At 53.8% G+C, this 23933-nt stretch overlaps 3 protein-coding genes across 4 annotated transcripts; all 3 read left to right on the top strand.

Moving 5' to 3' along the window:
• Positions 1 to 174: 174 nt before the first annotated feature.
• On the top strand, positions 175 to 2203 carry TPGS1 (tubulin polyglutamylase complex subunit 1). The gene is made up of 2 exons (XM_048927483.1): positions 175 to 565; positions 748 to 2203. The coding sequence occupies exons 1-2, from the start codon at positions 213 to 215 to the stop codon at positions 1277 to 1279; spliced, it is 885 nt and encodes a 294-aa protein (XP_048783440.1). The 5' UTR covers positions 175 to 212; the 3' UTR covers positions 1280 to 2203.
• Positions 2204 to 2487: 284 nt separating this feature from the next.
• CDC34 (cell division cycle 34, ubiqiutin conjugating enzyme) lies at positions 2488 to 8174 on the top strand. The gene is made up of 5 exons (XM_048927828.1): positions 2488 to 2814; positions 5778 to 5864; positions 6440 to 6537; positions 6661 to 6795; positions 7246 to 8174. The coding sequence occupies exons 1-5, from the start codon at positions 2638 to 2640 to the stop codon at positions 7454 to 7456; spliced, it is 708 nt and encodes a 235-aa protein (XP_048783785.1). The 5' UTR covers positions 2488 to 2637; the 3' UTR covers positions 7457 to 8174.
• Positions 8175 to 10286: 2112 nt separating this feature from the next.
• BSG (basigin (Ok blood group)) lies at positions 10287 to 21867 on the top strand. 2 transcript variants are annotated; one of them, XM_048927496.1, is made up of 9 exons: positions 10287 to 10445; positions 13915 to 14262; positions 15783 to 15942; positions 16825 to 16913; positions 17405 to 17532; positions 17941 to 18214; positions 20128 to 20152; positions 20475 to 20539; positions 20972 to 21867. In XM_048927496.1, exons 1-8 carry the CDS (start codon positions 10364 to 10366, stop codon positions 20530 to 20532), a joined length of 1164 nt encoding a protein of 387 aa, XP_048783453.1. In that variant the 5' UTR covers positions 10287 to 10363; the 3' UTR covers positions 20533 to 20539; positions 20972 to 21867. The 2 variants fall into 2 exon arrangements, with proteins under 2 accessions (XP_048783453.1, XP_048783452.1); XM_048927495.1 differs by lacking the exon at positions 13915 to 14262 and having other exon boundaries at positions 10299 to 10445.
• Positions 21868 to 23933: the final 2066 nt, after the last annotated feature.

The following is a 23933-nucleotide window of genomic DNA, read 5'->3' as shown; positions in this document are numbered from 1 at the left end:
GCTGCACCTCACAGAGCAGCGGCTCCTTGCCCATGCTCAAGATGGCGGCTTGCGGCCTCGCTCAATGGCGGCTCTCGGCACCATGGCAACCACTGTCCACCCGCTGATTGGATGAGCCGGGCAATAATGGGAGTAGACCCAACGGCCTCCTCGCCCACGGATTGGCTGCCAGTATTCAAGATGGCGTCACAGGTGGTTCCTGCTTCAGCGGAATGGCGGCGCACCAAGATGGCTGGGTCCCGCCTTCGCCGCCTGCAGCTAAGATGGCGACGTACGAGAAGCGGCGGGCGGCGGCGGCCACCCCGACCGCGGCGGCGAGCAGCGGGCTGGGGGACGAGGAGGAATTCCTGCTGCAAGCTGACGTCACCGCCATGGTGCGGGAGGCGCTGCTGAAGGTGCTGGAGGCGCGGCCCGAAGAGCCCGTCTCCTTTTTGGCCGACTACTTCGAGCGGTTGGTGCTGGGCAGCTCCGGCGCAGCGGCCGAGGCGGCCGCAGAACTCTCGGGGCCGATGCAGCGCCTGTCCCGGGCGCTGTGGTATGTGCGCTTGGCTCACCACTCCCACAGGTGCGGACCAGAAGCGACGGGGAGCGGGCGGCGGACTACGGCTCCCGGCGTGCCCCGCGGCAGCGGCGCCTTACTCGTCTCGTGCCGGGCGCGCGGGGTACGCTGGGAGTTGTAGTCCCGGGAGAGGGGGGCCGTAAGGCGGCTGCGGTGTTGAGGTTGTGTTTTATCCCGTGTTGCGGCAGGACGGCGTTCAACAACAACATCAGCACGGCCTATGAGGTGCTGGGGGCCGGCGGGCGGCGGCGGAGGCTGGGCGTGGATGGGCGGCTGTACAGCGAGCTGCTGCGGCGCATCTGTCAGCACGGGGACGCACCCCAGGAGGTGGCTGCTGCGTTGCTGCAGAGGGTGCAGTGCCGGGACCACGAGGCTGTGCCCTTCGATGTCTTCCGTTACGGCGTCCTCACCTGCTTTGTGCTGCTGGAGTTTGTGACCAAGGCACGGATGCTGTATGATGTCCTGGATAACGGTGCCGGTGTGGCAGACAAAAGTGTCTGCCAAGCTGTCCTGTGTACGTTGGAGGAGGCACTGGGAGCCAGCGGCATCTCCGTGCCTGTCCGTTATCTGGAGGCAGGCTCCAGGTTGGGGCCAGACTGCTTGGCCTTGGCCATGGACCGGGCACTGCAGGAGAGGAAGCTCAGCACCACTATGAGCAGAGAAGAATTCCTGAAGAAAGCTACGGCCTTATTTGTTGCAAAAGTGAAACCTGTTGAGTAACGTTCAGGTGGGAACAACACTTGCTGGATTCCCTACATGGTTCAAACAGCACTTTGTGTTGAGGAGAAGGCTCTACTCCCTGAAACTGGCTGGGCAGCGAAGCTTGGGTGTGCAACTCAGGTGAGCCCTGAGTCTGCTTGATGAGAGACTGCTGATTTCCATGCTCCATTTCTTGCTCTGAGCAGTACCAGTGCCCGCTCACCTCTAGAGCTTGATGTCCTGGTGTGCCTCTCCTGAATGTAGCTCCTCTGTTTCCAGCTGGCTTCAGTAAGCCTTTTTTTTAGGCATTAAGTGGGAACTGTAAACTGTAGGGCAGTCTTAGTAATTAAAAACAATGTAGAGTTAATTAACTACGGGTCTGGATCTCCTGTGGTGCCATCCTAGCCCTGATGATGCTGTGTTTGTGCAGCCTCGGTGGGGAGCTTTGCCTTTACGTTTGGGTTGATTTCATCCCTGCCTCTGAAGTATGAAATGATGCTAATCTACCTTGCAGCCTATTGTGTCGACTCAGAGGCAAACACAGGGTTGATGTGAAGCATGAAATAAAGCATTACTTGACAGACAAAATGTTTTAAATGCAGAGAAGATAAGTGGCTGGGAGGAGCTTTGCTTGCTGGAAAGCTGTTGGCAAGCAGCTGCTCTCTTTCCTTGTTCTGTGTTTACCAAACCGCCTCCAGCTCTGCAATCCAGATGCTGGAGATGGAGGTTCATACTTGAATAGTAATTTTCCCAAGGAAAACTGCGGAGTGCTGCTGATGTGGGACTTATAGCACCAAAAGACAAAAACAAACTTCATTCCTTTAGAGGCCGCTTTGCTTTTGAAGTGTGTTGAGCTGTACAAGTATTTATTTGAATTTATCTCATTTAATTATGCTGCGCAATGATTGATTTACAGTCAAACATTAAAGCTTTTTCTTATTTTTAGTTGCCAGTTTCTTTACTGCTTAGCGTCAACGGCAGCAGCATCCAGAACTGAGGGTTCGTTCAAGGCGCACGTGACGCGTTAACCCAGCACTGCCCTCACGTGGTACCTCAGCGCGGAGGCTGCCGGGAAATGGACCCCAGCCCCGCGCTCCCATAGGCGGACAGCGTTATGGAGGCGGAGCCCTCTATGCCCCGCCCCTTCTCCCGACAGAGCGTTTTGATAGGTTGACATTGCAAGGGGGTGGAGCCTGGTTAGGCCACGCCTCCGCTGGACGAACTACAGCTCCCGCGATGCATTGCGCGGCTGCGCTCGGACCGGCGCGCGGAGCTGCCGCTGTGTCCTCCCTTCCTTCGCCCCCCTCGCGCTTTCCTGCGGCCGCTGTTGAGTCTACGCAAACCCCCGGCTTCAATTGCGGCCTACCCGTCTCGTCGGGATGGCGCGGTCTGTCGTGCCCAGCTCACAGAAGGCGCTGCTACTGGAGCTCAAAGGGCTGCAGGAGGAGCCCGTGGAAGGGTTTCGGGTCAATTTGGTGGACGAGGGGGACCTATACAACTGGGAGGTGGCCATCTTTGGCCCCCCCAACACCTACTACGAGGGCGGGTATTTCAAGGTGAGCGGCTGGGAGGCACAGGGCAGCCGGCAGTGTCGGGTGAACCGTCATCCTGTGGGGAAGAAGCTGTGGTGGCACGTAATGCTCGGTGTCTGGCTTTGAGCTGAGGAGGTGGGGGCTAGGAGAGGGTAAAGGAAGTGTGTTCTGTTGGAGGGGTGCAGGTATGGGAGAGTCGAGTGGAGAGACCTGAGGGGAGAGGGGAGGGCTCACGTGTGGGTTGTGGTTTGAGGGAGCAGTTTTGGGTGGCTCAGGGCAGGTGCCAGGAAGCGTGAGGGGTGCTGAGGACAAGGGAAGTTGCCAAGCTTGTCGCTGGGGCCTTTGGACACTGTGGCTTATGGTGTTAGGCTGCTTTGGGGGCCTGGCAGGAGGAGCTGCCAGCAGGGGAGAAGGGAGTGAAAGTGCTGGTATTTGCTGCCAAACTGCACAGGAATTCTGGTAAGGGGCTTTTGGCACTCCCAGGGGCTGCTCCCCTCTTCCCACCTTGACCTCTGCCTGTGGGTGTGGGAGAACTTGGGATTGTGTGTTTCCTCTACCAGGGGATCCCAGGCATCACCAATGAGCCAGGAGGGAAGGGACAAAGGACTCCATGCTGTGTGGGGTGCACGGCTCAGGCAGCTTTGGTGTAGGGCAAATGTGTTTCTTTTGGGGTTTTGAGTGCCTGGCATGACTGTGTGCAGTTCCTGTAAAAGGAATGTGTGTACATGTTCTTCCCGGTTGTTGTGCAATCCGTGTAGCTGTTTTCTTCCTGTCTCCTCTGCTCAGGCTGATTTGTGTCTTGCTCTGCTGGCAGGGTGGGGGTGTGCCCAGGTGAGTCAGCATGGGGGTCATCGAGTCTGATGCTCCAGAGTGAGATATCCTCTCTTCACTGACACATTTCCCTGTAGCCTTTACCTGAGGCTCTGAACTCTCACATTTCAGCAGCTCATGCTCCTGTTTTGTGCTGGAGTGAGATCCTAGGCTCGGTTCTGTTAAGTGGTGATAGAGGAGACCTATGTGAGAGAGAGGGCAGTGACAGCATCTGCACGTTCACACATAGCAAAGCACAGCTTCATCCAGAGCCCCCTGGGGAGTGCTTTGCTTGTGGATGGTTTTGTTCTTGTCCTCGGACAACAAAGGGGATTATTCTGCCAAGTTCAGCTGTTTGGCCCCGGTGCAGTGCAGGCCCTGGTGTTGTTTGTGCTGCTGTGGGCCACGTGGAGCTCTATGAGCACACAAAATGTTGTTTACCCCAGCTTCCATTCTGGCTGCTTCTTTCCACCCTTCTGTATTTCATAGAGCAGAGCAGGCAGATGAAAGGCTGGAGGAAATGGGCTAAACGAGGCTCCTATGACCTGCACTAAGGTCGGCTTGTGGCAGAGGACCCAAGCTCCTCTGTGAAGTGCCATGGAGAGTGGCAGCAGATGGACACAGGGCCAGATGTGGGGCTGGATAGCTGGGATGCGACCAGATGTCCCTCTGTGCTGATCCTTTAGTGGCTGTTAGCTGGCAGTGGAGTTTGGTAATGCTGTGTATTAATAAGGCTGTAATTCCAGCAACAGCCAAAGTGTCTTTTGCAACGACTGCTCTGAGCAGGGCCTGCACTGGGTTCGTAGGTCTTTTTCTCAAGAAGGTGAGAGCAATGATCCCCAATTACCACTGAGTTTTTGCTGAATTTCGTGGTGTTTTTGTTGTCATTGTTTCCGATTGTTGACTTTTCTTGTAACAGTGACTAAACCTCATGCAGGAAGTTTGCTTTCAGAGCCTGGAAATGCCCAAAATGTGGCTGTTAGCCCATTCCAGGGACGATGAAGATGCCACCGTGCTCCTCTGCACAGTGTAGATTTGCTCAAAGGCCAGCAGCGAGTCTGTTCTCTTGGCCTGCTTTGATCAATTCATTCATCCAGGCCACTGCCTGCAAGAGAGCCTGTTTAGTGTTCTGTTGTCTCTGCTGGCAATGGACGTGGGTCGCTGCGTGATCTTCATCCACACTTATTTTTAGTGCCTTATCTATGCAGTATGGCTGGTTTAGACTTGGTCTCTTTTTTCAGTGTTGACGAGCTATTCTTGGAGGTTCAGTGTGTTACTCAGAGCGCCAAACACCCGATGCCTCTTCCCTGTTAAGCTCTGAAGGGTAAACACTCTTCTTCCTCATTGCTCAGTTGTAGCTGTGCCCTTCTGTCAGGAGCAGGGGAGCAGCCTGGGGTTCATAGTGCTGGTTTTCTTTGGACACCCCTGCAAACATCCAGCCCTCGCATCACTGCTGTTGATCACCTGGAAGCCGTGTTGTTGCCCACCGTGGGTGAACCAGGTGGGACAGACCTGCATGTCAAGGCACCGGTTGCAAAAGTAGGGAGGATGGGGAATGCTAGCAGAGGGTGGAATTTGTTTCTCAAGGGGTTAGGTGAGAAAAACATCCGGGGAGTTGCCTGTTTGTTTGCCAAGCAGCTTGGTTGCTATTTCTGCTTGGAACATGTGACCAGTGCTTGGCAGCTTCTCTGTCCCCTCCAGTCTGCAAACTCGTTCCAGGCCTTGTTTTGCCTTTGAGATGAGCCTGCCCACCTTGATGGCTGCCTCCCCTCAGCACTGTTTGCTTCCTGCTGTAGCCAAGCGTGAGCATTCCACTCTTAGCAGAATCAGTGTGATTGTCGTGCCAGCAGCCTCTGGACTCTGCTGCAGTTTGCTGACCTCTCATGCTTCTGCTTCTCTTCCTTGATGTGACGTAAAGAAAGGAGGCTTGCTGACTGCAGACGTGGGCCTTTGGGGTTAGGCCAGGCCTGAGAAGGGTGGCTGGGCCCTAATCACCCACTAGTGGCACAAGGGAAGTAATTCACCTCCTAGTGGCCACCAGCCAGCACAGAGACTGTATCTGCAGTGCAGGGGCGTTGACAGAGGCTTTTTTACCTTGTTGGTAGTAGGAGTTATGTGGCTTCTTTCTTTTCCTTTTCAGGAACTGATAGTGATGCCTTTTTATCATTCCCTTGCAGGCCCGTCTCCGATTTCCCATCGACTACCCCTATTCTCCCCCTGCCTTCAGGTTCCTGACCAAAATGTGGCACCCCAACATCTATGAGGTAGGTAGCCTGGGACAGTGTGAGAGCTTCTTGTACAGACAGGCAAAGATGTGTCTACCAAGCCCTTGTCGTGAGCACGGCACTGGAAACTCTGCACCTCTAGAATTTAGTGTCTGGTATTGGAAATGCATCTGACTGAGGCTTTTAGGACAGCCTGTCCCCTATCCTGGAACTGGTTCCAGGTTAGTCAGGCTTGAGGACTCCATGCGTATGCAGCAGGGACGTGGTGCTTGAGCCAAGGGTTGAGGCAGAGCCCACAGCAGTACAGCTGCTGTCTGAAGCCATCAAGGAGCACCAGGAGAGCTGCGCCACGTTTTCAGTGTCAGCTGGTGGCTTGGCAGCCCCATCTGTATCATACCAGCAGTCTCAGGGTGCTAATCCAATGCCTGAGAGTGCAGACAGTGTGTGGTAGGGACAGCCCCTTTCAATATCCCATCCAAAGTAACAGGAGCACAGGCTGGAGCTTCCTCACATGGCTTAAGCCAAAGGGAAGAGCAGCCAGGGTGCTGGGACAGAGGACGAGCTGCTTTTGGGGCAGCAGCCCCTACAGATGCTATTTTTCTGTGTACTTTCAGACCGGTGATGTCTGCATCTCCATCCTGCACCCACCAGTGGATGATCCACAGAGTGGGGAGCTGCCATCCGAGAGGTGGAACCCCACACAGAATGTGCGGTACGGGCAGGGCTGGGGAGAGTGAGCGAGGGGGGACCCATGGGAGGCTGCTGGCATCCGTTGGGTTGCAGGCAGCTGCTGACCTGCCTTGGTTCTTATTTGCCCTTGTCTTTTGGCTGCCAGGACCATTCTTCTGAGCGTGATCTCACTGCTGAATGAACCCAACACGTTTTCTCCAGCCAACGTGGATGCCTCCGTGATGTACCGCAAGTGGAAGGAGAGCAAAGGGAAGGATCGGGAGTACACAGACATCATCAGGTGTGTGGGGAGCTGGGCTGAGACCCAGCAGCACTCCTGTCGTGTTGAGAGGACTGACTGAACTGTGGTTGTGTGTAGTACATGGGACAGGGAGATCCTGAGGGCACAGCCTGTTCAGTCTTACCTGCAGGTTGGTTGGGTAGAAGGAATCTGGCTCTGAGTGTGGCTCTCGAGGAGCAGTTTGGCTGTGTTAAGTGCTCAGCTTCGTTGCTGATGTGAGCCCTGGCTCTTTTCAGCTCTGGGTGTGGGTATGCAGCACTGCATTGCTGCCAGGTCTGTGGTTTGGGACTGGCCAGCCTTGGCATGGCAAGAGGGGCCCTCAGAGCATTGGACACTTCCAGTGCTGTGTGGTGAGCGTGAGCTGGTGCACAAGAGAGAAAGAGTGCCTGCAAGCCAAGCTGTGCTGTGCAAAGCCCCCATCCTCACCCCCACCTGCTTCTTCCCCTCTAGAAAGCAAGTCCTGGGAACAAAGGTGGATGCTGAGCGCGATGGCGTGAAGGTCCCCACCACACTGGCAGAGTACTGTGTGAAGACCAAGACTCCGGCCCCAGATGAGGGCTCAGACCTCTTTTATGATGACTATTATGAGGATGATGAGATGGAAGAGGAAGCAGACAGCTGCTATGGTGATGAAGATGATTCTGGCAATGAGGAATCTTGATGGCCCTCTGGCACTGCAAAAAGTGCTGCAAACTACTGAATTTTACCTCAACTAGGACGAACTGGTTTGAATTTAGGATCTGTCAGCCCTGAAATTAACTCTACCTCACAGGGAGACTGTTCTGCTGTTGTAAAGGAAACCCCACCGCTGTCTTTGTAGGGAAAAAAACAATGTGAAAAACAGAAACAAACCCTATTTTATAAACTCACTGAGTGGGGGTGGGTGGGAATGGGAAAGTCGTGTTGGGGGCATTTGCAAATGCACAGAAACCAGGGAGCTTTTGCCTCTGGCTGGGTTGGTTGAGGAGTTATGGGGAAGCTGGAGTTGACTGCCCCCTTGTTTGGACATGATCAGCTCTTTTTTGTGGAGGCTGTGAAGCTGGTGAGTGGTTGCTTGGGTAGGAAGCATGTAAGATTTGGTGTGGCTTTCTACAGCCATTAAGCTGTCCGAATGGGAAGGGCTGCAGGGTGGGTACAGCTGCCCCTTCCCTGGGGCAAGGCTGTCCTGCCTGGCTCAGGATTATCCCTTGTGGGACCCTTTTGCCCTTCCCACACTGCTAAGGCACAGGCCTGGGCTGTTTGTAGCTTTTAACTAGTTAAGGGGATGCCATAGTTTGGAGTCTTTCTGCTTCCGTTTGTTTTGTTTTGTTTTTTTCCTCTTTTTTGGAAACTATTTAATAAAGTACTTTAAGGGAACGGCTGTGTGGGTGCCTGAGGCCAACTTTGGGTGAGTTCAGGGCTGTGTCAAAGGCTGCATATGGGGCTGGGGGGGTTCCTGCAGTAACCCTCATCCCTCCTTTCCTCTGCAGAGCAGGTAGGCTTTAACTGAAAGTTTGCTGGGCTCAGGCAACTCTACGTGCCCCAGACCTGCCCAGGCAGCACCCATCTGCTTAAACTTGGAGCTTTGCCCTTTTGCTGCCTGGTCTTTTGCTGGCTTCTCTGATGTGGGTGCAGCTGGGCAGCACCCCAAGCCTGCAGGCCAGGAATAGCTGGGCTGCGTGCCTTGCTGGGGCTGTGTTGGCTTCTGCCCTGCTCTGACCGGTGCCTGGGCTGGGCTGGGCTGAGGGTGTAGAGGAAAAGCATTGCTGCTCATTTCTTGGGGCTGGGGCCTCCGTGCCCCCCTGCCTTAAATCAGTAGTGAGCAAAACTTCCCCCTTGTCTGATACTGCGCAAACCGGATAAGGATTTGTGCCTGCACATGGTCAATGCACGTGCATTGCTGCCTCAGGAAATCAGGTTTAAAAGGTGGATAGGATTATTATCACTTTAGTGGGGCTGGCACAGGGCAGCACCAGCCTGAGCTGCACTTTCCAGATCGACCAAACCCCTTCCTCACCCTAGGGGTTGCTCTGTGCGTTGCAGGTGTGTATCCTACATAGAGGCAGCCGCTTGGAGCTGTGTCTGAGGAAATCCACAGTGCAGGAGAGGAAAGCAAACAAATGGGAAGGGGCAGCCAGGCAGGACACGGTGGTGGGTGGAAGCAGAGCTTTGGAGGGAAGAGGAACTCCAGGAAGATTAAAGAGTTTACAAGAACAGGCATCTCCCCATGGGGAGCACTGCAGGGAATGGCGTCAGTGCATACATTGCTTATTTCCTGCCCCCCTCCCCTCCTGCAACCTCTGTCCTCTGTTAGGTGTGAGCTCCAGGGTTGGTTCAGCTGAAAGTCACTGCCCAGGGAGGGGGAGGGGGGTTCAGGGACAGAGCTGCTGCCCTGTGGAGGGCCCCCTGCTCTGCTGATCAGAGCTGAAGCACCTGCCTGTGCTGTGTTATCTCCTGCTCCAGTGCCTGGGTGCTTATCAGGGAGCTTCAGCTGGGCTGGAAATGGGGACTCCGAGCCCCAGCATAACTCAGAGCAAACAGAAGATGCTGTCTGAGCTGAGAGCTGTGTGCTGGGGGCCCATTGCCACCAGCCAGGTCCCGGCATGCTGGGCAGCCAGTTTGCCTTGGCAGGGACCCTGCTGTTGTTCTCAGGCCTCCTTTGTCTCAGTTTCACCTCCTGGGCTGGGGAATTGCTGCCTGGTTCCCTTCCCATGAGCTCAGCCGTGGCCCCGGTTCACCCCAGTGCCTCCAGTGTGGCCGTGGGGACACTCGGTTCTAATTGGGGACCCTATGGTGGTCAGGTGATGGTGGTCACCACCTGCATCCGCCATTCCCTGAGCAGAGGCGCAACCCGTGGGACCCTGCAGGTCCCCCTGCGTGGTGGAGACCCCCAGACCACAAATATTAAGGATTAATAGAGGTTCAAGGACAGATAACAGCTCTGTAGGGTGGATTCGGGGCTCCTTCATCCATCCCCAATGCTGCTCCGCCCCGAGGTCAGATGGGCGGTTGGAATGGAGCCCTCCAGCCCGGCCCTATGGGCACCCCGTTCCCATCCCCGCTGTGTTCGGTACAGGTTGGGGTCAGCTGGAGTTTGCCCACGGGCAAGCCGCGCTCTGCAAACAGCACAGAGCAAAGGGCAGCCGGCGTTACTCGGCCGTTCGCCCCGGACAAACTCCGTCCGACCGCCTTCCGTGCTGTTTTCCTCCCCCTCGCTTCTGCCCTTCCCCACCGCCCGCGGATGGCAGCACGGGAGCGCGCCTCCGCGGGGCCGCGCATTGCCTCCCCCCCCATTCCCCCTCGGGCCTTCCCATTGGCTGCTCGCCGCACGGTGGGCGGAGCCTCGACTGGACCGGCCCGAACCGGCTCTCCCCGCAGGGAACGCGAGGCAGAAGGGCGCTCTCTGAGCCCTTCTCTCTGATTGGTCAGATCTAGCTGAGGGGGTGGGACAAAGCTCCTGAGCGGCGGCGCTATTGGTAGAGAGGAGCGCCGATGGGAACGTGGTTCCGCCGCTCTGTCCTTCTCTCCCTCGTGACCCGGCGCGGCGCTTATAGTAGGCGGTGCGGGGCGGCGCGGAGTGCGGGCGGAGATGGCGGCGGGCGCGGACGTGCGGTGCGCGGTTCTGGCGCTGCTCGTGCTCGACTTGCTGGCGACCGGCGGCGATGCTACAGGTGCGGTACCGGGAGATGGGGTGGGAGGGCTGGAAGCGCGGCGGGGAAGCGGGGTGGGATTGGATGTGAGCTTTATAGGGGGCGAGCGCTGGGAGACTTCGATACCGGTCCGGAGGTCATCAGCTCCGGGATGGGAGAACTGCTCCTAAGAGCGGCTCGGTGCGAGGCAGCCGTGGGGGTGGGTTGTATGGGGGGGGTCGGTGGGCTCCTCGAGGGGTTGGGGACGGGCGGGAGGCTCGGTCTCCCTGCGGCGAGGCACGTTCGCTGCGGGGCGGGGCTGCCCGGGCCATGCCGGGGGTGGGGGGAGCTGCCCCAGGTCTGGTACCGCCGCTCCGCCTCCGTTCCGATCGCGCGGAGCCTCCGAGAGCGGCGGGGAATGGAGCGGTGCTGATCCGAACTGCGAATTGCCCGCAATAAACAACGGGATAACAGCCGCTCCTCCTTCTGCTTGGGTTTATGGAGGAATAGCGGCTCTGAGGGCGTTAAACCCTTAAGGATGTTCACATGGAGCTTAAGTTGCTATAATCCTCCGTCGCAGGAGGGTCAGTGCCGTGCCCGGTGCCGTCGGATCGCTCCGTATCCGCCCGTTCTCAGCTGTGCCAGCGCTGCCATTTCTCACTTCTTTTTATCTCATGGCATAAAAGCGTGGCCGGGGTTCGTTTTGGGGCCTCGGGGTTTTGAGGTTTTTCCCCGGAGGTTTCTGACTCAGCCCCTGATGCAGATCGGAGCTTGGGGCTGACTGTTGCTTGTGGCGATGCTGAAACGTTGATGCCGCGTTTAGGCTACAAAGTTACTGCGGGGTTCCAATTGGGATCCGAACGCTGGAGCCTGAGGGCAGAAACGTCAGCCCAGGCATTTCCCTACTGCAAAGAAGTTTAAATTCCCCTGCAATAGCTGTAACCCCTGGGGGAGCAGGAGATAGAATGGAGGGATGCTTTATTCCCAGAGCCCGGGGCTGCAGCCAGCAATCCCCTCTGTACACAGCTGGATGGATGGGACCTGGCACTGAATGCCTCCTCTCTGTGTGTGCCCTCAGGCAGGGCTTAAGAGGAAACTTTCTGCCCTGGCCTTGTGGTTTTTCCCTTCTTCTCTGAGCAGCCCCTTCAGATGATGAAGTTGGGTCCAATGCGTCGAGGTGCTGCCTTTAGGGAATACGTGTGGATAGAAATTTGGGGTCCCTTTGTGGCTGTTTAACTCTGTTGAGTATGGATGTGCTGATTTCTGGGTGTTGGGGGGTCTGTTTGGGATATAAGCCTTTAGAGTGGGGCGCCTTGTTTTCCTCCTTTGCTTGTGACAAAGAATTTAGTGCGTGATGCAGAGCAAGTGTGGAGAAGCTGTTTCCAGCCCTGCAAAACTGGGTGGGAGGACCTGCCCTGCAGGCAGCTGCTGTTAGATCTGCATTGTAAAGGATGTGCTTAATGAAGCACCTTTCCTGACCGGAGTTCAGCAGAGATTACTCTTCACATCAACCAACTGGAGGGGTTATGGAGGGGGGAGGGTTCACCTCTTCTCCACGTTCAGCACTTTTTGGAGCAGGATCTGCTCTGCAGCCTCTCTGAACTGCTCTGAGTGCCCTTTAACTCATAGCACGTAACCTTGCAGCAGCTTGTTTTATCAGCCTGCTATAATCACCTTGTAACTGTAAAACACACATACACGCCCCAAAATGAAACAAAATGCAAACCCACTGCTGCTTATTAGCCCCTATTTAGAGTCAGGCTGTAGTTAACAGGGACAGGCTGCTACATGTGCTGGTGTTGATGCCGTGGCTCTTTGCAATGAGGTGGTTGGGAGCGTTTAAGCCCGGCAGTGTGATGCACAAAACCAACCCTGCAGCTCCAGACACCTCCTACATCTCTTGCTTAAAAACAAAGCAATTCAGGATCATCGTTCTGGTGTCCCTGTTGTGTTTCTGTAATCTTTTCGTGGCTTGGAAACTAAAGCTGCTTGCAAAGGTGTTTCTGAAAGGTGCATTTTTAGGAGTGAACTGCAGTGCTGTTGTTGACACAAAATAGCAGCAGCCTCCCAGGCTGCTCTGACCTCTGCTTTAAGGTGCCTTGGTTTTAAATATCAACTGTCTGCTAAAGCTGCCTTGTATCCTATGAGGTCAGAGCTCTCCTTGCTTCTCCAGGCTCGTCTCTCCCTGCAAACCTGTGAAGTTTCAGTGTGGAAAGCTAAATCTCCCTTTGAGAAATGTACCTTGCAGGCTCCTTTGTGTTTGCCTTGAGGAAACTTGGTTTCATAATGCCAACTTGCTTTCTGTGCTCCCCAAACCAGCCATGAGGTGGCACATTGAAATGTCCTAAGGCATGTAAAAACAACAAAAAAAATAGCCTGAAACCCCTCTCCCTCATGCCTGCGTGTTACAAAACCCACGTGGAGCCGTCTGTATAACCGTGACATGGAAGTGCTTGATACCAGCCAACTGATTTCCTGGGGATGCTTTTATTCTGCACGTCTGCTGCTGGCAGTTCTGGGAAGAGCAGCCTGCAGTCAGCTGCAGGAAATACGTGTTGCAAACCTCCCCAGTTCCTCTGGAACCTCGCTGGGGCTGCTGTCACGTAAGTAGCACTGACTCCACAATGCCTTTTCCTGGAGTGATGCTGGCTGAGCCACCCTTCCTGCCCTCCCCACCCTCCAGGGCCTCTTTTCCCTCCCCCGTGCTGTGATGATTTGGGCAGTCTGGAGCTGCTGGATGTGGCTGATAGCCGCTGGAAGTGTTTGGCAGCTGAGCTGTCAGAGCCCTGCATTGCTTTAGCTGCAACCTTTGGACTGTCTGCTCTCAGATGTGGACCCCTGGAGTCAATAAACACGCTGTATATTTCTAGGTGATTGGTTTTAACCTGTTTATTACTGATTTACCACTGCAAAGTTGGCTTGCCTGGGGTGAAAAGTCTCATCTTGCTGTCTGCCAGTGGTTATGAAGGGTGAGAAATGCCTCTGCACAGTGTGAAATCAGCACGGCTCGTAATATTCTCAGCTTGGGGAGGTTGGAGCAGGACTTGTAAGGTGGGAGAAATACTTCAGATACCCCCGTTGGTGTTGTTACAGCAAGGAGCCATGCTCAGATGCTCAGCGTAGCCAAAGAGGTGTGTGCAGGGAAGTGCTTTTCATGCTGCTGGGAGGCAGGGCTGGCTCTGTGCATGCAGTGTGCGTGGCCTTATTGCTCTCCCAAGCCCGGAGGACACCTCACTGCAATGAGATGCAGACAATTCCCTTGCAGGAAGCATTCCTGTTTGCATAGCTGGGAGCACTGCACTCTCTCCTGCAAGCTGTGGCTTTGCAATAGGAAATCTGGCTGGTGGTGGAACAGCTCAAACTGAGAGCCATAGGTTAAGGGGAGGGAGAGAAGGCAGGCACTGACCCGAGGATTATTTGCAGCCTCATCTCAACGGCTGAGTTTTTGCTTGTAGCAGGTGGATTCTTGCTTTGCACTAACACTTTGCACTAATACCTCTTCAACTCGTAGCTGGTTTTATAAAGTCACCACTGTCTCAAAGGAGACTGACTCAGGACAGCGTCGAGTTGCACTGCGAGGCCGTTGGCAATCCCATCCCTGAAATCCAGTGGTGGTTTGAGGGTAACGAGCCTAATGAGACCTCTGCTCAGCTTTGGGATGGCGCGTGGCAGGACCGGGTCAAAATCAACGCCACCTACAACCTGCATTCCACCAGCACCATCTACATCGCAAACCTCACCAGCGACGACTCGGGCACTTATGAGTGCAGGGCAAGCAACGACCCTGATCGCAATCACTTGTCGAAGAGCCCTAAAGTCAAGTGGATCCGTTCACAGGCCAACGTTCTGGTCATCGAACGTGAGTGGCCGTCCTGAGGCCTTGACACTTGCTTGGACACCGGTGTCTTGAGTCTCCTGCCATGTTCACCCTTGCACCCGTGGCTCCCGAAAGTCCCCCTCACCTTCTCACCCCGGCTGTAGAACCGAGAGACTTCCCCCCTTCATCCCCCAAATCCCTCCCTCCCCCCTTTCTGTCATCTCCTCCACCACCTCTGGCTTGACCTCAACTGGCCCTGCTCAAAAAGGGTTGTGACTTCCCATCCAAAACACCATCCTGTGTCTTTTTGTGGATCCAAAGACCTGGACTGTTCTGCTTATCCCCGAGTGCCTCTGTGCCCCAGTGCTGGCTTGCAGAGCCTTAGTTCCGTTGGTAGATTCTGCCCTAACCACCACTGACAAACCAGCCCTTCCCTGCACCTCGTGCAGCCTCTGCTCCTCTCAACAGCCTTGCTTTAAGCTCGCTTTCCTGCTTAGTGATTCAAGCTGTGGGGATCAAAAAATCTGCTTTTAGTTGCTGGTGGTGCAACCGTTTTTGAAATGGCCGTGTCTGTGTGCGACGCTGAGTGTGGGGAAGCTGCTTGTGCTCTGGATGTGAGCGGTTCCCTCTGCTTCCAGAGCCAACAGGCTGCTGATTTCTGACTAACAGAAACCTAAGAGAGGATCTGACGTCCTGCTGTGGTTTTATCACAAAGCAAAATCGTGTTCTCTCCAGCATAAGTGATGGAAAACTCCAGCAGAACCTTCTTCTAGGGGAAAGTGAGGAGACAGAAAGCCAAAATGCCTGTTAGCCCTGTGCAGAAATCCATCTTTCTTGGAGATAAGGCTGGGTGCAAGGATAGGAAACATAGTGCCATAGGGGCCGTGTAATGGTTCTGCTAATGGCAGCTGTTGGAGTGCCTCCTTTGAGGAGCAAGGTCTGAGTCATCTTGTACTGCATAATTTACTGCTTCTTGGCACATGGGGCTCCAGGAACTTCTGGAGTCGTGGTTCTGTGCGTTGTTTTTTCCCTCGAGGAAAATCTCACTGCAACTTTTTTGGGTTGCATCAGCCGATGCACGCACAGCTTGCATAAGGGCTTCTTTATTACCCCCTCCCAAAGAGGGCTTTGGCTGCCATAGGTTACGCTGCCTGCAGGCATATAGATCTGCTCAGGCTGTGGGAGGTGCTGGCACTCAGCAGGCAGCCTCTGAAAGCAGAAAGCTGTGCTGCTATTCCCAGCAAGGCTTTTTCCAACCCTTCGTGGAGCTCTCAGCTCTCTGGGAGCTGCACCCATAGAGCAAGAGGTTCCCAACAGCCTGGAGTGCACAGCAGCAGCTCTGCCCCACTGGGAGCAGCTGTAGCTCAGCACCCCGGTGTTGCTGGGGGTTTGGACTGTAAGTCTCCTGTGTTGAAAACATCCATCAGGCCTAGTGAGAAACTGATGCCCAGGTAAGTGATGGAAGCAAGGAGCCGTGTTCTTATTCACATTCGAGTTTCTTGGGCAGGTGCTTGACCTCACAAATAGCAGATGTTCACTTCTCTGGATTTGTTCCCAAATAGGTCCGGTGATCACGGGGCAGTACACCAGCTCTGCTGACAAGGTGGTCCTCAGCTGTAACATGAGTGCACCTCACGCCCCCATCAGGGGCCACAAATGGATGCTGGGAGACAAGACACTCAAGGCAGAAGAAGGCAATTCAGACTCTTTCATCACTTACACGTAAGTGTCAGGAGCAAGGGCAGAGAAGAATCTCTGCACAGCAGTTGCATTTTAAGCTGGAGACACTTGGTGCTTCCCTAACCCAGACCGAAGTCTTTTTGCTAAAGCTTGCAGCCTTGCAAAAGAAAGAGTCTTTTAGGCTCTAAGGCCACGTGGAACAGCACACTCTAGTGTTCTCTGCGTGATGCTTTGATGTGCATCGCTCTGCTCTTGCAGAGCAAGCAGCGGAGTTGCCTGATAGGAGAGCGTTTGCAGGTTGTGGCTGAGCAGATGTGGGAATAGTGGCCTTATTGTGGCAGAGCAGTGAGCTTTCCTTTCTGATTAGAGTCAGGCCTGGCTGGCACTGACCCAGCAGCTGTAGAGGCATCATGTCCTTTTGTATGGCAGTGCCGACGTGCCTGTCTCCCCATAGCAACAGGGAGCTGAACAAGGATTAAAGTATTTATAACCCAGCCTCCCTCGTGTGACCTCAATTCCTTAGCTGAGTGGTTTTTGGAAGTGGGAAGCTCGGTGTGCAGCAGAGCTAACAAACAGTTCGTTGTCCCATTGCAGCCGTGGACTGAAACTTTGCTGGCTCTTTCCCTGGAGCGCTGGGTATTAGGGAGCTGCAGAATGAGGGGTTTGTTGCAGTCAGCATAATCCACTAAATCTCACAGCAGCAGTTTTGCAGAAGGTTTTTAATGTGCAGGGAGCAGGGCTGCAGTGGGTGCACAATGCTGCATAAACTGGGATGGGAGAAACTGCCTACAGAGGAGGGTGCTGTGCAGGTGTCCTACAGGGGTCTGCTTCTGTACATTGGAAATTGCTCTGCTGATTTGTTCACCAGCAGGGTGATGGCTCATAGGGTGACCTGTTTGGGGTTGTTGGTTTTTTCTTTGATAGGATCGAGGGGAAGGTTGAAGAACACTCTGGTGTCTATGAATGCATCTATGAAACAAACCCAGTGGCAAAAGGAAACGTGTCTATAGAAGGTAATGTGGTCAGTTTGCTTCTGTGGCTGAGGAGGGGAGTGGGGAAGCTGTGCTCTCCTGAACATCTTCCTTTTGGTAGCTTTTCAGCTTCGTGAAAAACTGCTTCTGGTCTTTACCAGTATGGCTTCAGTGTCTACCTGTGAATTACCAGATGCCCTAGGAGACATCTTCCATTTTATGAAGCAGCTGAAGCATCTGTAGGGTCAGCTTGAAGCCTTTGCTGTAACCAGTGTCTGTGTTCCCACAACAGTGATAGAAGGGATGGCACCTACTGGTCCAACCTATCTGAGCCTTTCCTGAAGCAGCTTGATGTGCTTTCCTCTTTGAAAATGTCAGATGTTGGGCTAACGATGGGGTCAGGACCCAGCAATGAGCTTCTTAAACTGAAAGGAAGCCTTATGAGTGATCAGACTTTGATGCTGGCTAGGTGGGCTGCAAGGAGTGCAGGTCGTTTGCAGGGAGGTGTCTCATGTCTTTTTGTCTTGCTGCAGTTCAACCCCAAGTTGTAGCATACAAGAAGTCTGAGCATGGGAACGAGGGGGACACAGGTGTGCTGACCTGCAAGAGTCTCTCCTACCCCCCTGTTGGCACCTGGCTCTGGTTCAGAAGTGATCAAACCGTAAGTGCTGTGGTTTGTTGGTTTGTTGCCCCCCAGCCCCCTTCTGCTCACCAATAGGAAGGCAGAGGGTCAGAATTAGCAATATCAGAGTATCCTTTACGCTCAGTGCTGTGGCAAGGAGGATTTCTGTAATGATAGCACTGCATGGTGAGCGAGCAGCTCCCCTTGTCCCAGCCCTGATGCTCTCTTTCCCCCCTCAGCTCCCCTTGTCCCAGCCCTGATGCTCTCTTTCCCCCCTCAGCTCCCCTTGTCCCAGCCCTGATGCTCTCTTTCCCCTCTCAGCTCCCCTTGTCCCAGCCCTGATGCTCTCTTTCCCCCCTCAGCTCCCCTTGTCCCAGCCCTGATGCTCTCTTTCCCCCCTCAGCTCCCCTTGTCCCAGCCCTGATGCTCTCTTTTCCCCCCTCCTAGCCCGTTGTCAATGGTACTGATCGCTACATTATCAAGTCCAGTGGCAACAAGACAGAGCTACGCATCCTCAAACTGAGCATTGAGCAAGATACAGGTGACTACCACTGCAATGGTACCAACGTGATGGGCCCTGGAAGTGCTACGGTGAATCTGCGCGTCCGCAGCCGCCTGGCAGCTCTTTGGCCCTTCCTGGGAATCGTGGCAGAAGTTCTGGTTCTCGTCACCATCATCTTCATCTACGAGAAGAGGAGGAAGCCAGATGAGGTTCTTGATGGTAAGAGGTGGCTGAGGTCGAATCTTCCTGGGGGAAGTAGCTTGTGGGGTGGAGGCAAGTCGTTCTCATGGAGAGCTCTGGCTGTGCTTTGTCAGACAGGCATTCCGTGTGAGGCTGCCTTTCAGGAATGCTTCTTGTCTAAGCACGGTAGCCTTTACCCAGTTATTTTAGTCTCAAGTAATTGCACTGTAGTGACAGTCCTTCAGCAAGCTGTGCTTTGGCTCGGGAGTGAGAGAAAAGTGGGTGCAGGTTGCACTGACCCTTTGTCTCACCAATTCCTCTGCACTTCGTTCAGCTGCTTCTTCATGTGGGTGTCTGGAGGACGGGGCTTTCTCTGACCATTAACATTCTGGAGAAACCAATTAGTAAACAGCAGGCTGTGTTGTCAGTGGTTCTATTAATACCAGGCTTAGCTTAACTGCAGTTCATGGATCTGTTTTGGGCTCTCAGATTCACACATCCTGACTCCTGGGGACTTCCTCCATGCATAGTGTTATCTTTAATCTGTTCAGAAAACACGGTTCCTCCCTTTCCTTATCAGTAGGAATCTTCATTGTGTTAACCAGCTTTGCCTTCCTTATCTGATCCCATTAACAATGAAGTACAGATGCTTGGTATCCTTCCTGCTTGCTAGGTCAGTCGCTTCAGCCCTTTGCTGGGGAGCAGCACACATCAGGTGCACTAAGTGCTATGAAGGGGAAGCAGAAGGACTGGAACTGAATGTTCCTCCTCTGATTGTAGGGCTTCAGAAATTCTACTCAAGGCAGTTTTATGAGTGAATCCGTTCCCTCTGGCAGCCCTGGTTGGATGGCAGATGTCTCATGTGTAGCTGTGTCTCTTAGCAAGAAAAAAAAAGAGCTGTAACTGGTTCACAGAATGATTTGGCTTCTGCTGACGTCAATTGGGTCCAGGTCCTGTTGAGTGCTGATCAGTCAGAGCCGTAGGGGATCCTTTAACAGATGAAGACAGGACGTGTGATGCTGAAAGGTCCTGATACCCTCCCACCCTCTGGCTCATCAGCCAGAGATCTTCAGCACTTGGGAACCTGAGCTTGTGGGCGAAGAAACAGCTCTGTATGTGACAGCAGGGCAACGTAAAGCTGTGTTCTCCCAAAATCTTCATAGATTTGACCCTCTTGAGAGGAGCTGGCAGGAAGGGAGTGCTGGGCCAGCTCGGATAAACGCTGTTCCCCAGGCATGTGGTTGTGGGCTGGCAATTCCCTATTAGCTAAAGTGGGAAGATTCTAACTTGTATACGGCACAACCTTGCTGGTGTTACCTTTCCACTCTTTCCTCCTCTGCTGCTGGATGCTAACTTGACTGGTAAGAACTGGGAGATGGCTCCAGCTGTGCTCCTGCATCATCCTCTCACCAGCTGTGTGCAGATCTTGGGACCAAGGCAGCCCCAGTGCTCAGAGCACTGCTGTTCTGCTGCAGAGATGATGGAGCCTTCAGGGGAAGTGGCAGATTGCAAGGAGCTGGTGAAAGGACTTGGTGTCTTCTTAGCTGAGTTTCTCCACGTAGCAACAACGTGCTGTGCAGTGTATCTGTTTTGATTTCACAGTGTGTGTGGGGAGGACGAGGGCTTGTTGATGCTTAAAGCCTTGTTCCTGAAGCCTCCTGCATAACAGGGGCTCGTGTCTAAGCTTGCTCCATGTCTGAGCTCAGGCAAGAAGCAGCTTAAAGCTCATACAAGGGTGTGGTGTTGTGATAAGCCCTCCTTGCTCTCCCAGGCCCTGGTGAAATGACCGTGTGGGTTCAGTGCTGTGATATCCAGTGTGTCCAGTAACCCACCTGGGTTGCTCAGCCCTGGGGTTCAAAGGAGTGGAAGAGCCAGAGGTGATTTAATGTTTGTTCTTCCCTGACACAACTCTTTCTTTCTTTCTTTTTTCCTGTGCTGTCCTGGATGTGAAGATGATGATGGAGGCTCTGCACCACTGTAAGTGCCTTGGTTTTTCTGTTGAGTCAGTTTGTATTGCCAGATTGCATTCATTTGGGGAATCTGCTCTGAACATAAGAGCTAGCAGAACGTGAAAGCTGGCTGCTTCCTGGGAGATGTTTCCTCCATGTTTTTTTAATGTGGCCTCTATATAAGCAGAACACTACTTAGAACAGCACGAAAGTCTCCAAAACTGATTGTTCTGGAAGCTAACCTCGTGTTGCTCTATCTTACCCAACTCTTTGGGCACGAATCACACCAGTGAGTGGGGTAGGGGTGGGCTTTGGTGCTGCTTTCTTCATCGTGCCTTTTCTCTCTGCAGGAAAAGCAATGCCACGAACCACAAGGACAAGAACGTCCGCCAGAGAAACGCTAACTGAGTCAGAGGTCAGTGCTGCACCTGATGTCACCTGCTGGGTCAGGGCACCCTGGGGACCTGCTGGGTCAGCTCTTCACTCCCTGCAGCCATGGGCTCATCCTGCTGGCTACAGGGCACTGTCCAGCTGGGGTCCTTCATCAAGAAGAGCTTTTGCCCATGCGCTGTTTGGAGGGGAGGGGAAGGAGGCATTGCTATTAAATTCAGGCCCAGGCCAGCAGGAATCTGATAAGAAACTGCCAAAGCTGCTGGAACAGTGGGAGAGACATGGAAGAAAGTATTGGGCTGTAGAGCATGGGAGGGTCAGGGCTGTCTGATTGCTCCAGCATGGGATGGGTTGAGCTCACAGCTTTGCTTAAGGCAGCTGTCGTCCTTTCTGCTTCATCACCCCCCAGCACAGCCTCGTTGGGTTCTCTAATTGCCTTTTCTTTCTCTTGTGCCAGGTGACGTGAAGCTGAAGAACTTGTCTGGACATTGTTTTCTTCTAATTTTTTTTTTGTAAAATAGCACCAGGAAATACTTAGCGTGTCCTTGCGATTCAGTTACTTCACTTTCGACAGGAAATTAAGTTGTAGAATCTAAAACACACACTTATTTTTTTTTTTTTTTTAAAGAAAAGAATAAAAGAGAGCTGTGGGAGGGTTTTTTTTCCTACCTGTAAGCGTAAATCCTTTCTATTTCTTTTTTTCTGATAGTCTGGGTCACTGTCGTAGATGTATTTCTTCATGGTGATATGGAGGGGGGTAGGTGGGGTGATGCTTTCTTTCTCACCTTTGGGAAGAGCTGCGTGTGTGTGATGGGTAGGATTACTTTGAAATGCCTCTCTGTGTGTGGGGAGCAGCAACTGTCACAGCTCCCTGTGTGCTGCAGGTCTGTCCTGGGGGCAGGTCAGGAAGAAACTGCTGTAGCAACCTGTGGAGATGACCTGATCTCCCAATGGGCTTAGAAAGGTAATTCTGGATCTTTCCCAGTGCAAAGAGCGTAGCTGCATGGGAGCAGCTTGCATGTCTTGTAATTGCCAGGCTTCCTGGCCAGCTCCCCCAGGGATGCTCTGGGTGATTACAGTCAAGCAGGCAACCAGGAGGCAGCATTAGAGCTGGGCATTGGCTGAGCATGAGTAGCAATAACTCATTTAATGGGGGGCTGCTGGTTTCTCAAGTTGCTACACTGGAGCAAGCAGATGCTGGGGCTGTGGTGCTGGGGGAGGGGGGTTGCATTGTGTGACAAAGGAGTCTGAGAGCAGGTAATGCTCAGAGGATTCTTTCTTGCTGGGTAGCACTGAGCTGATCCATCTGTTAACATGCTTCACAAATAAAGATGATTGCTCTTTTTTTTTCCACCTTGGTTTGGCTTCTGGTCTCTCTCTCCCCTTCCTGGTTGGGCCCCCTGGGTTTGCTGGCCTGCTCTGACCCCTGCCTGGCAGCTCATTTTGGAGTACACACAGTTTTTGGCTCCCAGGATCCTGCCAGCTCTTCCTGCTCTCTAATCACAGTGCCTACATTAGATGTGTTCAAACCCTTCCAAAAGGAGGAGGTAAGTGGTGCTTTTTCAGGAGCACTGGCCTCTGCTGCAGATCTGCTTTCATGGTCTTGTCCTGTTGTGTGGTTACTTGTGGCTCCAAGCAGCAGCTGGAGCTGATGGGCACTGTGTGCAGTATGCAGATATGGAGGCAAGCCAAAGGGAAGTGCACACCAACCTCTTGGGTATGGGCTATGAGCATTGTGGCTGCCTTTCCAGGCAAGCTCTGGCTTTTTGCCCTGTGGAAGCTGGGCTGTGGATTCCTGGAGCTTCTGATCTTGGGATCTCAGTTGCCTGGGTTTTCATCTTCCTGTCCAAGCAGGGCTGGATGAACAAATGGGATACAGCAGATAGGGGCACTGAGTTATGGCTTGTTCCTTAGCATCTGTTGTGCAAAAAACACCAGCAAAAGGGCTCAGGAGCCTGAAAGGGCTCTTAATTTTCATCTGTGTGTTTCCAGTGCCTTTAGGCAGCAACAACCACATGAATCCTGTAGGGAAAACAACTGGTGCCCGTGGTCCTGGCGGGAGCTGTGCGTTATTAGGGAGCTGCTGGGACTGGTCAGTGCCTGCAATGAAAGGCAGGTGAGGACAGGCTGGATAAGTGCTGGTGAAAGCAATAAAGCACGGCTGGCTGCTTGGCTCCCAGCTGCTGCCTTTGCTGTGGTATCACATGCCTCCCTGAGAAATCATTTTCCTTCTTGTGGAGGAGAGGGAAGGTGAAAGGCCTCTGGCTGCAGGCTGCAGATGCTGGGGGCTCTTCTTGCAGTGTGCAGCTCTGCACTGAGGCTGATGCTCTGTGTTCCCAGCTGCAAAGTGCTGCTTGGGCTCATCATCCTCACTATGAAGCGAAACCCTGGCCTGGGCAAGGATAATTACAGCAAGGTAACACAGCTCTTAGTGCTGTGTTGCTTGTAGGTCTGGCAGCCCAGGACCTTCCCCAGAATGTTGCTGCTGTCCCAGTGTCATCAGCTTGTGTGCCCTGGGCTGACCACGCAGTGTGGCTGTGCTGCACGTCAATGCATTATGCAAGCCCTGGCACAGCCGGCTTCCTGCTTATGGGTGCTATCCTGAGAGAGCTGGGGGGGGAGAGAAAAAATCAATGTGTGGCTTAATGTCCCTGTTGGGGACTGTGGGGCCTGGGCTGCAGCACAAAGCTCTGTTTGTGCCCTTTGTTCCACAGGACTGGCAGTGGGTGAGGAGCAGCCTGGGAGAGGGGATGCGTGGCTCCGTGCTGCGCTCTGCTGGGCTGCCGGCCCGTGTCTGTGTGTCTGTCCTGCATTGCTCAGCCTCTCCTTGCCCTGTATATCGCACCCCATTTGCCCCTATGCCTCTTGCTCACGTCAGCATGCAGTGCTCTGTGCGACTCTGCTGGGATGGGGGGGGGGCTTGGATCAGCCAGGGGCAGGAGGGGAATTGAATCATAGAGTCATTAAGGTTGGAAAGGACTTCTGAGATCCCCACATCCCAAACCATCCCCACATCCCTCAATGCTGCATCTTCATTTTTAAACACCTCCAGAGATGATGACTCCAGCCTGTCCCTATCCATGACCATTTTCTGAGTTGAATTTCTTTCCAAGTATCCAGCCTGCGCTTCTCCCAGCTCTCCTCTCGTCCTGAAGGCTTGAGGGCGTTTGGGAGAAATTTGCTGGTGTTAAGGAGAAGCAAAGTGAAAGAGCCGATTCTCCCGGTCCCGCCTGGGTTTCTGCTCGGCGGGCAGCACGTAGTGCCAGAATCGCGTCCTCCACGTGCATCCAGCCATCGTTCACCTTCTCACTTCGTGCGCTCGAAGGGGCGATCCCCATTGCAGGTTCCGACGGCAGCTGCCGCTCCGCTCTCGTTATATTTGGCCTCTCAGGAGCCCCGCTCGGTGCCGATCCTGGGCT

Source organism: Lagopus muta, chromosome 26 (genome assembly GCF_023343835.1).
Source record: "Lagopus muta isolate bLagMut1 chromosome 26, bLagMut1 primary, whole genome shotgun sequence".
Taxonomy (NCBI): domain Eukaryota; kingdom Metazoa; phylum Chordata; class Aves; order Galliformes; family Phasianidae; genus Lagopus; species Lagopus muta.
This window is presented reverse-complemented; position numbering and strand designations above follow the sequence as displayed.